The 18,510-nt window shown below is 37.8% G+C and overlaps 1 protein-coding gene across 3 annotated transcripts in view; it reads right to left on the reverse strand.

The window, feature by feature from the left end:
* The window catches only part of LOC136251273 (ephrin type-A receptor 4-like), an 82,293-nt gene that overhangs the window by 17,198 nt on the left and 46,585 nt on the right, over positions 1–18,510 (reverse strand). For all 3 annotated transcript variants that reach the window (XM_066043702.1, XM_066043704.1, XM_066043701.1), the window contains 4 exons: positions 17,814–18,002; positions 6,520–6,696; positions 5,457–5,569; positions 2,294–2,589 (listed from right to left, as the gene is read on the reverse strand). In XM_066043702.1, coding sequence (XP_065899774.1) covers positions 2,294–2,589; positions 5,457–5,569; positions 6,520–6,696; positions 17,814–18,002 — 775 coding nt within the window. The remainder of the gene's footprint in view (positions 1–2,293; positions 2,590–5,456; positions 5,570–6,519; positions 6,697–17,813; positions 18,003–18,510) is intronic.

Raw genomic sequence — 18,510 nt, forward strand, 5'->3', positions numbered from 1 at the left:
TGTAACCTACCGTAACCCATTGTTACCTACTGTAACCTATTGTAACCTACCGTAACCCATTGTTACCTACTGTAGCCCATTGTTACCTACTGTAGCCCATTGTTACCTATCGTAACCCACTGTTACCCATTGTAATCTATTGTAATTTGTTGTGACCACTGTCATCAGCTTTAATCACTTCAAATATTTGTAATTTCCCAGTACAATTTGTTGTGCCATTCAGTTCATTTCCATTGTAACCTAGTAACTTCTGAAGCCAGTTACAAGATAAATTTTCACAACATCTAAATACCTCATATTGTGCCATATCTAATAACCCATACATGTGTCCACAAAACTAAAAGCAACTGGCAACAAAAGGAGCTAATATCTGGTGAGGTCAAGAAATGAATGTTAATATATACTGGCAACTAAGTATAATTTACTATAATCTTGGTCCTTTATCATTGACTTGTGCAGTCTGACTGTATTCCTAATTAATTCCCTGTAAATGTAATAGGTTAGTAAATTGGTACCTTTCTCAATAGTCTGGCATTGTAGAGGATAAAAAAGGCAGCTAAAGTACTAGCCAATTAGAGTCACAGGGAATTAGTTAGGAATGCAGCAAGACTGTACGAGTCAATGATAAAGGACCAAATTTTTATAAATTATAGCAAGTTATTTGCCAGTATTTATTGGCCTCACCCAAATATTAGCTCCTTTAGTTGTCAGTTACTTTTAGTTAGACGGGGATGTCACTTTTATACAGTCAAACTGTTTTTGTATGGGGTATATTGCTGTATTACAAATCAGATATCACTCTGACTTTTCTAGGCATGTGGCACACAACTGATCAATAAGACCATTCTATGGGGATACACTCTAAAACAACAAGATAGCAGCATTTTAGACATTACAGTAAAACGGTCTTTATAGAGAGGTGGTCTTTGTTAGAAGGTGGTCTTTATAAAGAGGTGACCACCAATTGAAATTACCAAAGTACCATTCCATTCCATTCCACCATTCCATTCCATTCCATTCCAGTCCATCCATTCCATTCCAGTCCATTCCACCATTCCATTCCACTGAATCCAGACGCCCTACATTTAATATAGACGATTCAGGCGCAAACATGAAAACATTTTGGTGGGAGCTCAGGTGAATGTATACAGTAGAAATTGCAAATAATTGATTGGTACAGTAACATTGATACACATACATTTGATATGAGACTAATGTCTTAAATTCATCAACTTATCCTATGTATTTATACATACTTTGAAGCAAGCAATTCACACAAGACGATGACCATAAAGTTTTACAAGCCACACAATTTACATCAATATATGCACACTTAAGTGTATAAAATGAAGCAAATATATTTTAACACTGAGAATTGTACAAATCAAAGCTCGCAGAAATTTTTAAGATGCCAATTTTGTATGGTCTATATAGACAAATTTCAAGCAAAACTTATGTATGTTATCCCCCACACAATTCAGTTTATTGGTTTATGCGACAATATCCATTAATACATACACAACTGTTACATCATAGTAGTATTGTAGTGATATCGCAATGGTACTTTAAGATCTAAATTAAAAGATGCAAGCTCATAATACAGTACAACCTATCTATTATGGTCACCATTGTGGTAAAAATGTCCTAGCCTTTGTAGCAGGCAGGTTTCTTTTTATACAAGTGACACATTTTAGAATTTACAAATTGCCTGGTGTAGATGGGTGACCCAGGGATGAATCCAGGGTTTGGCAAGGGTGTTGCACTACAGTAGTAGGTACATATATGAAGCAGGGCTGTGCCCCCCAGAAGCTAAAAGTATTTTATATGCTTCAGGACTGAAAAAGTTTATGTAATTTTATGCACAAATATTAGAATATTATGCTTTCTTTATAAGTGACCTGCATTGCTCAAGAGCTGTAGAATCAGTGACAGTCAGTTATGAGCCTATTGTCATATAGAATGGCATGCAAAGGACGATGTTCATTTAAATTGCAAAAAAATCCTAGTACACTAAAGTTTTCAAACTCAGATATAACTGTGGAGGATTCTGCTGATTCTGTGGTGACTGCTGTATTAGAGTATCTTGTACGGATTTTTTTTTGGTGGGAGGGGGCACATGCCCCCTCCCCTGGGTCCACCACTGTGACCTAACTACACAGTGACCTGGTTAGACAGGTTTCACTGATTTACAGTACATTATCATCTACAGAAAATGATCTTACGTGCAATAATGTGTAGAAGTTGAATGAGTAATTATAATGGATGGAACTTTTACATAGTATACACTACAAACCTGACTTCATGATGATTGATTTTATGAATTTTTTTCCCTTCAAACTGTTCATATATTTTGTTGACATTTGAAGGTGGTTCATGATAAATGGGTCCATAATCCTCATTAACTTCAAACGGTTCATCATATATCTGCTTCTCTGTTTCCAGTGTAATGATCATTGTACTTGGTAGAGAGTTAGGTTTGTCATATATTGATGTTGGTAATTGAATTTGAGTTTCATATGCTCCATTCATACTGGACAAGGCTGTATCCACAACTGCATATTTAGGAGAATCAAGGCCCTCATAGTCTGGCTGCATATGGTATAAACATAAAGTGTAACAGGTTGTTAATGTTTTGTAACAAATATGTGAAAATGCTTTGCAATAATTATACAAGCCATTCAAATACTGAAGCCACATAAGTGTGACAAGTATTTGATGATTACTCAGAGATTATGGTTGGGTAGTGAACAACAATTCTCACTTTCTTACAGCCTGCTACAGCAATTTGGAAGGGAATCAAGTAGCCAAGTAGAAGATTCTAAACAACCTAAATGTTCTAAGGCAATACAAGGGCACAGACTGGGGCACGTGGAAATGTAGCAACAAGAACAGCAGTGCTAGCCTGTTAATTAACTGAACAGGCTCGTTTACTACAAGTGTGACAACATTACAAGTTTGTACCAGCTGGTTGATGTGGCTGTTCGCAATTCACACAAGGCGAAACTTTATAGAGCGGTTCTTTTTGCTACCAAATGATGATTTGAACTGCAGGGGAGACACCTTATGAGTACATCAGTACAGTTTTATAGCACTATTATTGCTGTGTAAAATTATCTGTTAGATGATCACTACAAGTTTGTCATTTTATGGCATGATACAATAAAATACAACAACTTATTACATCATGAAAATATTCATGAAAATATTCAATGGGATACACTTGTATGGCTTGGCATACTGTCCTTTTAATTCTATCTACTCCAAAGCAGCTCAGCTGTGAAAAGGGCCAGAATAGACTGGTACATATGTGATATCAAAGGCCCTTAATATCACATCTATTTCATACTAGCCTATTTTTGGAAGGCCACACCCTTTTCCAAAACTGGGCTTAGATATCATTTCCTTTTGTATTTGTGTAGGTATGCTGGCTTTTGTCTTTCCTACAGGTAAACAGAAAAACTAGCTTTTAAAAGACATTTGTATTAACGTTGCATGTATATAGCGACCTTGAAATGTGCTTGGTACATGTATGTATGGTTGGTTTTCATGTTATAACTTATTGACAAGTATTTCAAAAAAGTGGAATTTATAACTAGAGTAGGGATCATAGCACATCGATAAAAAGTACTGAAACAAGCTGGAGTAGTGCCTGATATTAAATCACAATAAAACAATAAGAAGTGTTATATCCCTACTGTGCTCCAAGATACCACCATAATGGAAATGCACAGTAGGGATATAACTCTTCTTATTGTTTTACTGTGATTTAATATCGTGCACTACTCCAGTACTTTTTATCGATGTGCTATGGTCCCTACTCTAGTTATAAATTCCAAATTTTTTGAAATACTTGTTTGTTAACTTTTTTTGTAAATAATATTGTTATGATTGGTGACGCATACTGCATTTGAAATGGTGCCGTGCACCCCAGCTATATTGTCTGAAAAGTGAAGTATCCATTACGCTTCGCTGTCAGCTATGTTCAACCTGTACACAGTAGTACGAATCAAGAGCTGTCCGAAAAGCATCTCCGCAACCCACGCATACCGAAAGAAAGGGTTAGTGCCACGCGCCCCAGTTATATAAATTATTGTCTGAAAAGTGAAGTATCCGTTACGCTTCATTGTTGGCTATGTTCAACCCATTCCACTATGCCCAGCATCTCCCTTCCAACTTGACTGTATAATTAGTATAATTATTGTTTTAGCTCACATGTGTAGGTTGTAATTTTCAATTATTAATTACCTGTTACACAGCAGTATGAATCAAAAACTATTTTAAAAACACCTCTGCAATCGAAGTAGCCACTATGAAAAATACAGACGATTTTCGTTACGAAGGGAAGCCACCACCAAATCGACACTTTTCACTGTCAGCAAAGATGAATGGGACACAAAGGAGGACACTGGTAAGTCCATGAAGAATGCATTGTACGTACTGTGGTATGCCAAAAGGCACCTCTCGGGCTGAAGCGACGTTGAACAGTGAAAAATCAAGCCTGTAGCCTTAGCTGTAATTGAGTTATGCTTGTCTGAAGGAATCAGTCAGTCAGTCAGGCAGTCAGTAGAAAATTCCATTGAATGAAAAAAATTAAAATTCCGTAGCAACTTGATGAAAGCGTTTCGGGTCGATCTGAAAGCTAGCTTGTTTGGGCTTAGTTTTACCTAACCAATGCTGCCTCATCGTCATCTGGGAAAACTGAGGCTGTTTTTTGGGTGATGTTATTTCGTGGGCCACGCCTATTCCTTTGTGTTCCCTATTATACACTACTATTGTAGTGCATGATATTTATACAGATTCCATTACATTACTAAAAGATTTGTACCTTGATAGTTACCTGACATGTGCAGGAAAATTCAGCTAGATTTGTATTAGTGGTTCAACTGGTAGGAATGACAATAAATCACAGTGAAGCTGACTACTCTAATAGGGTACCTCGATCACACGACTTTTTTGTATATATATACTGTATTGTATATATAATGTATATAGCCTCACTATTTACTAAAAAAATGTTTTTTAGTATTCAAATAGACCACACATTTTTCTGAGCACTTCTAATTTCTAGTATCTCACAAGACCATCATGTCACTCACTTCAAGATTTCAAACATATAATAGACTAAAGAAAGTACCGACCACAAATGTGTCCATATATACATGCTGTACATACAGCAGGGATGGGAGCACTCATTTACCATTCAGATGTATGTATGTATGTATGTATGTATGTATGTATGTATGTATGTATGTATGTATGTATGTATGTATGTATGTATGTATGTATGTATGTATGTATGTATGTATGTATGTATGTATGTATGTATGTATGTATGTATGTATGTATGTATGTATGTATGTATGTATGTATGTATGTATGTATGTATGTATGTATGTATGTATGTATGTATGTATGTATGTATGTATTTATGTATGATGTAAGCACAAACTCTTTACCTTAGCTGGAGGTGTTGTTGCAAAAGAGGATTCTTCATATATTGCATTATGAATGCTGGCAGTCGCACTGATATGGAAATAAGTTCCTTGAGAATTTTTAGTATCCTTAGTATCTAAAATCAATAAGAAGTGTATCATGCATCATCAGAACAATTACGTAAGTATTCTAATATCACACTGGCATGACCAAACAAACTTTCTCTGAAAAAGAGAAGAAATTAGGGGATTGTTGCATCATAGATAATATACCCCCTGGATTGGAAATCAGTAAGCGCCACTGGTTACAGGCTGGTTTTGCACTCCTGTGCCCCTTCAATAACAAGACCAGTTTCTCTGAGCGAAAACAAGACTCACCACTGGTAAAGAGTTCTTTCTAAAGATGCTTTGGAAGCTAACAGTGACTTTTGAGGCAAATTGGCTCTTTACTGTGCGAATGGTAGAAACAAAAATGAAGACGAGGTGTCATGGTTTGGACACATTCAAGGAAAACACTGAAACCCTGTGCCATTCATACCCAGACCAGTCTACAGAGCATTATTTGATGACTTCGTGGTATAAATTGTGTAACAATACTGTTTAGAATCACGGAGTAAATGTGCTTCCGGTTTTTCCAAATAGCTATACCATCTCAAAAACCTGCTAAAGAAGATATTGGAAGGTGTATTACCTATTCTTTATAGCATATGTACCCTTGTGATACTTCCTTTTTCTACCTACAGTACTCAGTTTAGCCAAGAATGTGCTTCCCCCACAGCATGTAATCCACCATTGTAAGACTCCCAACCAAAGTTACGTGAAGTGGTCAAACTTACCAAAACAATTATCAAAACAACACCACAAGTCATTCATGTTACAAAATAAAGTTGTGAATGCCACCATTCTGCTGTAATGGGATTAAATTTGTAGAAGCGTGAAACCAGCCTAAGGACACTGGTTCTTGTACAAAGTCTATGGGCATACACCGCAGTTTCCAATTGGGGGGGTATATTATCTATTGTTGCAAACATACAAACAGCATATACTCACACAATATGATTATGAATGGTTATGCAGATTACAGTACCTTGAGATGATACTCTGCTGGAGGTGACTGGATATGCTCTCTTCAGTTGTGATTTTCTTTTACAAAACAATAGTATTAGTATTATTGCAGCAATGACTATGATTAGTACTGCTGCTCCAACTGCTGCACCGATAATAACACCACCACTAAGAGATCCTGAACTACCACCAGTGCTAACTGAAGATGTTGATGATTTTTATAACACACATTAGACTACAAAATGTTAAACTTTTTATATACTATATTACTTTGCTATGCAATATAAAACTAAGTTATCAAGACACACGATAGTGTGTTGTGTGGCCCAAGAAGCCGGCGTGCCACACCGTGGGTATATTGACAGGAAGAAAGAAAACGTCATTTTCACACCTTTGTATCTCGGTGATCCCTTACCTGATTGGAACCAAATTTGCTACAGAGTTTCCCACCAGCCAGGGGAGTCTACATACCAAATTTGAAGGAACTCGCTCCAGCCATTTCCGAGATTAGGGTTTCCAATGTAATATTTGACTTCTTCATAATAATTTGCTAACTGTTGTTACATGTTGAACTAACTCTCACTTGAATATAGCTGCAGTGGCAATAAATTCCATTGCCTTCTTCGGGTAGAAATTGATCGAAATATCTGCAAAATCCAACATTACGAGCTGTAACTCTCAGAAGCCTTGATCCTTTATCGCAATACTGGAGTTCAACCTTCCTCTGTAAGTAAACCTTCACCTAAAAGCATTGGTAGTTTGATTGGTGAGGTAGGTTTCCTGTTGCTGCATCATTTGAGCACGAATTTGGGCTCTAAAAATGGGTTTTCATCTATGGAACCAAATGATTGATAGTCCAAACTTCCTCACACCACAGTAGTGACCATCCATTGACAAAGAAGTCACATACGAAGTATGGTTAAGTTGTGACATCTTTAACCATCTGGGTGAGCATGATATAGGGCAAATTTAGCCGGAAATCACACCTTGACTACATAAATTGTCCACTCAACAGCTTAAAAATAGAAATCTTGACGTAAAACAACTGTATGACCCCCAAAGTACAACTAGAAGTAAGGTTATCTTCGTCAGGAATCGTAAAATAAAATTTAATAGCGCTAAGGAAAATACACTTATTAAGCTTCTGTGATTTCTGCCATTTCAACACTTGATGTCTTATGCAGTCCTACAACAACTGTGATTTTATCCCTCAATACAAATATTGCCTGCCCAGTAATTATAAAAGCAAATAAACGTAGGCAATGTATCATTACTGACCACATGTACCCAAGCCTAATCATGTGAGCCTGATTGAATAGGCTAAGTGCGTTTGTAGCTGAATTGCAGCAACGATAACTTCGTTATTAGTTATACTTTATGGATCATACAGTTGTTTTACATCAAGATATCCATTTTTAAACAGTTGAGTGTACAAGTTATGTAGTGAAGGTGTGATTACCGGTAAATTTTCCTCTATATCACGCTCACCCAGATGGTTAGAGATGTCACAACTTAACCATACCTCATATGTGACTTCTTTGTCGATGGATGATTACTACTGTGGTGTGAGGAAGTTTGGGCTATCAATTGTTTGGTGTCCGTAGACGAAAACCCGTTTTTGGAGCCCAAAATCGTGCTCAAATGATGCAACAACAGGAAACCCACCTCACTAATCAAACTACCAATACTTTTAGGTGAAGGTTTACTCACAGAGGAAGGTTGAACTCCAGTATTGCGATAAAGGATCAAGGCGTCTGAGAGTTACAGCTCATAATGTCGGATTTTGCAGATATTTCGATCGATTTCTACCTGAAGAAGGCAATGGAATTTACTGCCACTGCAGCTATATTCAAGTGAGAGTTAGTCCAACATGTAAAAGCAGTTAGCAAATTATTTTGAAGTCAAATTTTTACATTGGAAACCCTACCGAGATACAAGCTGCCAAAGTTTCGATTTTTTTCTTTGTTTTTTTTTCTTCGTGTTTTTGCACACTTGCAAAAGTTGCTATAAAAAGCAAACATGTACTCCGATTGCCTTGACATTTGGCACACAGAAAGGGAGTCCAAAGACAAATCCTAGCATCAAATTTGGTGCAAATCCGATGAATGGTTCAGGAGTTATGACCGATTATTCGCGTAAAACAAGATTAATTTGTTGTCACGTCTACAGGGTAAACCACTTCATGGAATGAGTTGCAAATTGCTATGTAGATGGAGTAACCATTGTAGGAGTGCCTTTTGGTGGTTTGAAAGGAATCGAGATAAAGACCATGGAGATATGACACAAAATCCAACCTGTGTCACAATTACGAGATCGATTTTAGAGCAATGAACTGAAAATCGGTGTATAGCTGGAATAATCTTCATAGAAAGTCCTTGCAGTAGTACAGAAGAATCAGATTACAAACCACTGAATTATGATTCGAAAGCCAACTCCGTGTAGCAAATGCGAGATCGAGATACTCTAATAGAACAGTCACCCTAATAGAGCATTCGACTAATTTATTCCATTATAGAATTTTATTACATCACAAGTTATTCTGTAGGGAGTTCAGCTGCAAACAGTTAATCTTATAGACAGTTCAGCAAGAAGCAAGTCACCCTATAGAGAGTTCAGCTACAAATATATTGCTGTAGTGATTCAGAACATTACAAGTCACACTGAAGAGAGCTCAGCTATCAACAAGTCATGCACCCTGTAGAGAGTTCAGCTACAAACAATTCACTCTGTAGAAGTTCTGTTACAAACAAGTCTTCATGCAGAGAGTTTAACAACCAAAATCCACCATAATAGACTTCAACTTTACTAACAAGATACTCTGTAGAGAGATCAGCTAGAAACAAGAGAGAGCTCAGCTAGAAAATGTCACCTAGTAGAGAGTTCAGCTACAAACAAATCACACTGTAGAGAGATCAGATAGAAGAAGCCACCTTGTAGAGGGTTCAGCTGTGAAGTGATCACCCTAGAGATAGAAAAAAATCACCCTGTAGAGAGTTCAGCTACAAAGAAACCATCCTGTAGAGAGATCAGCTAGAAACAAGTCACATGTAGAGACATCAGCTACAAAAAAAACCATCCTGTGAGAGTTCAGCTACAAACAAATCACCCTGCAGTTTTTAGTCACAAAAATTCACCCTGTAGAGTATTCAGCCACAACAAATCACCTTGTAGAGTGTACAACTAGACACAAGTCACCCAGTAGAGAGATCAGCTACAAAAAGTTACATTGCAGAGAGCTCAGCTACAAAGAAACCATCCTGTAGAGAGTTCAGCTACAAACAAATCACCCTGTAGAGAGTTCAGCTACAACCATATCACACTGCATAGACTTGGGCTACAAAGAAACTATCATGTAGAGAGAATCTAAACCAAAACAGCCAAGCTGTAAAAAAAGGGTGCAGCCCCCAAAAAGGCCAGGATGAAAAAAGATGTGAAATCCAAGGTGGAGGCAACGCAAATTCACCTGAATTGTTGTAATTAAAATTTTTGCCATTAACCTACCATCACAACCATTTCTTGGCCGCCACCTTGGATTTCACATCTTTTTTCATCCTGGCCTTTTTTGGGGGCTGCACTCCTTTTTTATAGCTTGGCTGTTTTGGTTTAGATATCGCTTCTTTTGTATTGCAAGCCACAAAGCCAACCATTAACTGGCTTTGGCGCTTCCTTCTAACTTGTTTTACTTTTATTTTCTGCAGGAATTGTGGAACAAAGGAAGAAATTTTGAGTACAGTTTTTTGTCTGATTAAAAATATTTGTATATTTAACAATGAAAGATAATCACATACTGTAGGTAATAAGGTGACTTCTTATACATAACTGAACTGTAGCTGAAACTCCCATTGTTTGTAGCTGCATGAACTCTTTTCAGAGTGACTTGTTTCTAGCTGAACTCTCTACATGGTGATTTGTTTCCAACACATATTTCCACAGGGTGATTTGTTTGCAGCTGATCGCTATAGGGTAACTTGTATCTAGCTGATATCTCTACAGGGTGACTTGTTTGTAGCTGATCTCTCTACAGGGTGATTTGTCTGTAGCTGAATTCTCTACAGGGTGATTTGTTTGCAGCTGAACTCTCTACATGATGGTTTCTTTGTAGCCGAAGTCTATGCAGGGTGATGTGGTTGCAGCTGAACTCTCTACAGAGCGATTTGTTTCTAGCTGATCTCTCTACAGGATGGTTCTGAACTTTCTACAGGGTGATTTTTTTTCTAGCTGAACTCTCTATAGGGTGATCACTTCACAGCTGAACCCTATACAAGGTGGCTTCTTCTATCTGATCTCTCTACAGCGTGATTTGTTTGTAGCTGGACTCTCTGCAAGGTGACGTTTTCTAGCTGAGCTCTCTCTTGTTTCTAGCTGATCTCTCTACAGGGTAACTTGTTCGTAAAGCTGAACTCTTTACATGGTAGATTTTGGTTGTTAAACTCTCTGCATGAAGACTTGTTTGTAGCAGAATTTTTACAGAGTGAATTGTTTGTAGCTGAACTCTCTACAGGGTGCATGACTTGTTGATAGCTGAACTCTCTTCAGTGTGACTTGTTATAATTATACAGCGATATATTTGTAGCTGAACTCTCTACAGGGTGACTTACTTGCTTGTAGCTGAACTGTCTACAATATTAACTGGTTGTTGCTGAACTCCCCACAGCATAACTTGCAATGTAGCAGAAATCTATAATGGAGTAAGTCATGAACTAGCTGAATGCTCTATTAGGGTGACTGTTCTATTAGAGTATCTTGATCTTGCATTTGCTACATGGAATTGGCTTTGGAATCATAAGTCAGTGGTTTATAAACCGATTGTTCTGTACTACTGCAAGGACTTTCTACGATGACTATTCCAGCTACATACCCATTTTCAGCTCACTGCTCTAAGCGGTTTGCCTAGTAGGCTTGAAAATTATTGGCATTTTTATTCACGAATCTCGATCGCGCAATTGTTACACACCTTCGGTTTCATGTCATATCTCCATGATCTTTATTTAAGCGGTTTACCCTGTAGGTGTGACAACAAATCAATCTTGTTTTACGCGAATAATTGGTCATAAATCCTCAAACGTTCATCCGATTTACACCAAATTTGATACTAGGATTCGCCTTTGGACTCCCTTCCTGTGTGCCAAAGTTCAAGGCGATCAGAGTAAGTGTTTACGTTTTATAGCAATTTTTGCAAGTGTGCGAAAACACGAAGAAGAATAAGAAGAAAAAAAAAAACGAAGAAAAAAAACTGAAACTTTGGCTGCTCATATCTCGGAAATCACAGGAAAAGGCACAGTGAAATTATACATAAAAATTCTACAATAGGTTTTTTGCTCTGTAGAATAATTGCTGAATTGAACAGATTATGGCTGTAGAATTATGCTAGATAATTCTTGTTATAGTTTGTTCAATTTGGCATTAATTTTACAGAGCAACTAAACATATTGTAGAATTGTTTGTATTACTCTACTGTAACTTTACCTGTGAATGGCTTGAGCGATCTCCTTCAGATTTGGAATATAGAGTAAATGGGGGGGGGGGGGGGGGGGGGGGAGGGGTATCCGGACAAACTTTTAGGTACTACGAGATTTATCGCCTGTATCGCAAAAGTGTAGGGCTTTTTCCAAATACTGAATAAATTTTACTATAGAGGGATAACTAAGGTTACTTTGTATCTACTTGGTTTTTCTTAAACACTCTTAGAATCTATGCAGATCCAAATCGATTTCCAACTTTGCACGTGTAAGTATTATTTATGATGTGGGGGTTTCCGAAAAGAAGCGTTATGCTTCAATACTGATGTTTGCTGAGTTGTTTTCTGTCCCTACACCGGTTTTGCGATGTCCTGATATCATTTCTGATGCTTATTTTGTGATTTGTTTTGTAGTTTAACCATTGTGGATGGTGAAAGCATAGACATTAGAGCCTACAAAAAGGCTCTACTATAATTCAATTATTCAGTTATTAACTTTATAGTGCAATGTTACAGGTGTACATGGTTGCACAACAATAAAAGTGAGTTCGTGTACAATTGCACTAAAGGTAATCTGGTAAGTACCAGACAGTGATGTAACATACTTGGCCTGTCAAGGAGAAGCTGTGCTAGTATTCCGTTTCCCACTATTTATCAGAAGTGGTGGCTCCTTTAACTCTGAATTGAGCATGCTAGAAATTTGAACAAACTTCATCTAAAAGTTTTAGAGCGAAATTTGTGCAGACCGGTAAGAAAGAAGCGAGCTGCCACTTGAATGGAGCTTGCTTTATTACTTTTAAATGGTACCAAAGAAAGTTTGAAGATGAACGTTGTAAATGATCAAATGACCGAGAAATATAAATGCTGTTAACATTGTACACAGAATAAAAAAAAATAGTATCCGGATAACCCCCCTGTCTGGACACCCCCCTGTCCGGACACCCCCTCGTTTACTCTAGACTCCCCTAGCTGGCGGGCAACTCTGCAGCAAATTTGGTTCCAATCAGATAAGGTATCACCGAGATACAAAGGTGTGAAAATGATGTTTTCTTCAATATACCCACAGTGTGATGCGCCGGCTTCTTGGGCCGCACGACACTCTTGATTCAGCTACAAACAAATCGCCCTGTAGAGAGATCAGCTAGAAGAAGTCACCTTGTATAGAGTTCAGCTACAAAAAACCACCCTGTAGAGAGTTCAACTGCAAACAAGTCACCCTGTAGAGAGATCAGCTACAATGAAACCATCCTGTAGAGAGTTCAGCTACAAACAAGTTACCCTATAGAGAGATCAGCTAGAAACAAATCATCTTGTAGAGAGTTCAGTTACAAACAAATCACCCTGTAGAGAGTTCAGCTACAAAAAGATCACTGTGTAGTTCAGCTATAAGAAGTCACCTTGTAGAGAATTCAGCTACAAATAAATCGCCCTGTAGAAAGATCAGCTAGAAGAAGTTACCTTGTAGAGAGTTCAGCTACAAAGAAACCATCATGTAGAGAGTTCAGCTACAAACAAATCACCCTGTAGAGAGATCAGCTACAAACAAGTCACCCTGTAGAGATATCGGCTAGATACAAGTTACCCTATAGGGATCAGCTACAAACAAATCACCCTGTGGAAAAATGTGTTGGAAACAAATCACCATGTAGAGAGTTCAGCTAGAAATAAGTCACTCTGAAAAGAGTTCATGCTGCTACAAACAATGGGAGTTTCAGCTACAGTTCAGTTATGTATAAGAAGTCACCTTATTACCTACAGTATGATTATCTTTCATTGTTAAATATACAAATATTTTTAATCAGACAAAAAGCTTTACACAACATTTATTCCTTTATTCCACAATTCCTGCATAAAAAGAAAAAAAAAACAAGTTAGAAGGAAGCACCAAAGCCAGTTAATGGTTGGCTTTGTGGCTTGCAATATAAAAAGAAGTGATATCTAGACCAAAACAGCCAAGCTGCAAAAAAAGAGTGCGGCCCCCAAAAAGGCCAGGATAAAAAAATATGTGAAATCCAAGGTGGCGGCGAAGAAATGGCTGTGATGGTAGGTTAATGGCAAAACTTTTAATTACGACAATTCAGGTGAATTTGGTACCAAATCCTAGTGGAGGAGGCAACACAAATTCACCTGAATTGTCGTAATTAAATTTTTTGCCATTAACCTACCATCACAGCCATTTCTTGGCTGCCACCTGGATTTCACATCTTTTTTCATCCTGACCTTTTTGGGGGCCGCACTCTTTTTATTACAGCTTGGCTGTTTTGGTTTAGATTTTCTAGACATTGACAAAATGATCGATCAACTGACTGATTGACTAACTGACTGACTGACCGACTGCATTAATTTACTAAAACAGTCATTTTTATAGAGGACCTTAATCCCCTAATGGCTGTAATTGGATTTTTCTGACATGACAGTATAAAACATGTGCTGAGTGCTGCAATTCCAACACAATAATTGTAGGTTATTTACATAACCTGGCATTTACTTAGAGGTATAGTAACCAAGTTGTTAAGTGTATAGTGGGGTTAATATACAGCATGATTTGGTGTGCCTTGTGATGTGCACTGGAAAATTCAACCATGAAATGGTTTTGAACGTTTTTACAGCAGTTTTGCTTTTCTACATCAATACATACCACACACAATTTAGATTTACAGACCATGGACATTTCAATTACATTATCTGAATGAATGGGGCAGAAAAACTGTGTGGGGATTTTTGGTTATCAAAGTAATATCAAACAGACAAAGTCTTATTGGTGCAGCAAACAGCCAGAGTTAGATTACAGAGGTATTCTGGATTAGAACTAGAGGCGTCGGATTAGAATAAGTATAAGAAAAAATTTGGAATAACACAGCAGGGATATTCACTTCCTATTGTTTTACAGTATTTGGACATTACGTACTACTCCGATCCAGCTTGTTTCAGTACTTTTTATTGCAGCATTATACACTGTCTCTAATCTAATTTAAATTCCAAATTTTTTCTTATACTTGTTTGTGAAGTTTTTTTGCAAGCTCATGACCACTAAATATCTGCTGAGTTACTCACAGCACTATTATACTAGTTTATGACTCATACAATAACAACTGATCAGTGGGTGTGGCTTTACATAAGCCTGCAGACAATAATGGACGTGGATTCGTGCATACCTATGGACTGATGAATGGGCGTGGCTACCATATGTCTACAGACTGTAATTTACGTAAGTAGGTGTGGCTCATGAAAGAAGCAGAGCTATGCTATGACGTGTAGTAACATGTCCACATTTAATTTAGCACGTGGGGTCAGACCCGAATAATCTGTAAAGTAGGACCTGGATGACCTGACTCGGTTTAACATTATTACCTAATAAACTATATTTATTGACTTGCACATTGCTATATAGTTCGCCATGAGTTGCTCTCTCTGATCGATATCAACAGTGAGTCACGTACGCGTGTATTTGGTGCAACTGGCGACCACGTGTATTCGAATAGTTTGATGCAATATACACTGGTGTGGAAGCCGTACTGCAGTCTATTAACACTCAGTGGTAGAACCTTGACTGATGGCCATGGTAAAGAAGGATAAAAGGTAAGACAATAGCACAAGCATTGTATGCTTATCAATATACCAAAGGTTTTTTCTTAAGCGAACTAGAAACGTTTCTGCGAAAAAATTAGGGCTCTAGCTGTAGCCACGTTTCTGCTACGCTTGACTGAAGGCAGGCAGGCAGGCAGGCAGGCAGGCAGGCAGGCAGGCAGGCAGGCAGGCAGGCAGGCAGGCAGGCAGGCAGGCAGGCAGGCAGGCAGGCAGGCAGGCAGGCAGGCAGGCAGGCAGGCAGGCAGGCAGGCAGGCAGGCAGGCAGGCAGGCAGGCAGGCAGGCAGGCAGGCAGGCAGGCAGGCAGGCAGGCAGGCAGGCAGGCAGGCAGGCAGGCAGGCAGGCAGGCAGGCAGGCAGGCAGGCAGGCAGGCAGGCAGGCAGGCAGTAGAAAATTCTGTTGAATACTTTTTTTTTCTAAATTCTGTAGCAACTTAATGCAAACGTTTCGGGTCGATCTGAAGACACTTTTGGGCTTGATTTTACCCAACCAATACTGTCATGTCGTTGTGAGTAAAAATTGTGGCAGGTTTTTGGGTTATATTATGTCACGGATCGCCCCCACACCTTTGATGTCCCTAATATATAGTACTATCGTACTGTATGATACAGGAATTTAATAGTCCACAGTACAAACTCTTGCAATCACAAACTACAGAACACAAGCTACTGTCTTGGTTATGATAGTTTAATGTATTCATACGAACACAGTAACAATTTGTCAGTTTCAAATTGTAAAATTCACCCAAATTGGACCTCGTATATACTCCCAACACATAGGGTATAACCTGGGTATGTACCCCATGGTACCTATGAGTATCTCAAAGTATCATGCCTATTTAACAGGTAAATTTTCATACAGTATATTAAAAAATCAAACCCTTTTCTGTACATATTTCTGGACGGGAGAAAATAGTGGCATGTTTTACCATTCAAATCACTGTAACTTTCAAAGTGATTAAGCTATGGAATTTCTGTAAAAAGCAACTTTTCTTTAGAGGAAGAGCTTGAATTTGACACCACGTTTGTGGATATCGGATCATATAAGCACGAAATAGGGACAAAACTGACAGTTTTTGAACATAAAATTTCCTGTAAAGGTCACCAAAGGTTAAATCTAGCCCTATTGAAAAATAATCTTTGTCATACACACAAAGGCCTTTTTAAAGGCTTACAACCCTGACTACTATTATAGTACCTTGATTGAACATTTATTAGGCTTTCATAGCCTAACTCGTTGGTTTTTCATCTGCTTTCTTGCAAACTACTGAAATGCCTTTCTAAACTAATTAATCTACTTATATATTTTTTATTAACAAAACTCGATTGCAGGTTTCTAGGAATTTTTGTTATAACTCCATGATAGTTAGCACAATTTCTTTGAAACACAAAAGGTTTACATTGCAATGGTTGCTGCATGTTAGTCCATGATTTTCAAGTTATTCCTTCAAACAGTTTACCCTGTGGCCATGACATAAACTGTTTCAAAAATCACTCTTGCTCTTTATCCAATGCGTATGAAACATTGACTGTAAATGTGCTGTATTATGTTATTACTGCCCTCCACATTTGAAGTAAATTGACCAAAGCATGCTTGAGTTATAGTGGCTTTTCTAGGAGATTAAAAATACAAAAAAGCTATAAAGGCACATATCTCAGTGATGGATGGGTGTGTGCTCAAATATGAAATAGGAAGTGCCCCACCCCTAGGAAGTTGCCACAGCAAAAATGGTTGATTTCTGGTACGGCACTATCAAGCTATGGATGCGTAAAAAAAGCATTATCTATGTATAAAATACACACCTGTCTGTCATGTGCTCATACTAACTGTACTTGGCCACATGACACACTATTAGATGTCCTGATTCCTTGAAATATTTAAAAAAAATGTTTATCTTGAAACTGCTAATGAATGTATGGTTTGGATCATTTTACAAAATACAGTCACATTTTATTATTGTGCATGCACATTTCACATGAACTATATACAGTAGGACCTCCATTATCCAAACACCTGTGTGCCAGCTGAATAAAAAAAAGTGTTCAAATAAGTGAATTTGTTCAGATAAATGAAGCCCATTGATTTACATACAGAACTCTGTTGAATTACTCTAATAGAACATACACCTGTGACAAAATATTCTAATAGAACATACACCTGTTGACAAAATACCCTTGTAGAACAGTCACCAATACTATTTGAGGGTTCGGATAATTGAAGTTCAGATAATCGAGGTCCTACTGTACTAGTTAGTCATTTTAAAAGTACATACCTCTTCTACATACATCATCACTACCACTCCAGTTTCCATCACTCTGACAGGTCCTAGTGTCACTACCAGTTAGCTTATAACCAGTGTTACATGTGAAATTACAAGTGTCTTCATAGGAAGGAACTCCATCACCTCCCAGTGAACAGTTGATCATTCCATTATTAGGATCAGTAAGCGATGGACAAGACACTATAAAACATGTATGAAAGTTTACACAGTGAAACATTTCATATAGTTCATTATTCAATTATGCAAAAATAACTAAGCTATATATAAAAAAGGTGCGGGCTTTAAAATCCTGGGTGAATGTAGTTATGAAATTTAAAGGTGGCGGCCAAAAAATGGTTACAACAATGTTAATGCTAATAAATAAAGGTAGCAGCCAGGAAAGTGCCAATCATTTTAATAATTGTGACCAGATTTTACAAAACTGATCCAAATCGCACATCAGGCAAAATCAAACTAACACCACCAGTGAATAGCTACACTAATTGTACTACTAGTTTTGACCCTCAGTACTTCTTAAACTACTCGAGGCTGGTTTTAGCAGACGTGTGGTGTGGAGAGCTCGAATGGCGGTTTCTGGCCTTGTGAAGGGCAAGAATCAGTGGTTTACTGATGGATTGTCTGATAATGTTGGCCAGACAGTTTTCTGTTGATTTTGCTACATATCAGCCACTAAGAAGTATAGTCCTGT

Source organism: Dysidea avara, chromosome 3 (assembly GCF_963678975.1).
Source record: "Dysidea avara chromosome 3, odDysAvar1.4, whole genome shotgun sequence".
In the NCBI taxonomy this organism is placed as follows: Eukaryota; Metazoa; Porifera; class Demospongiae; order Dictyoceratida; family Dysideidae; genus Dysidea; species Dysidea avara.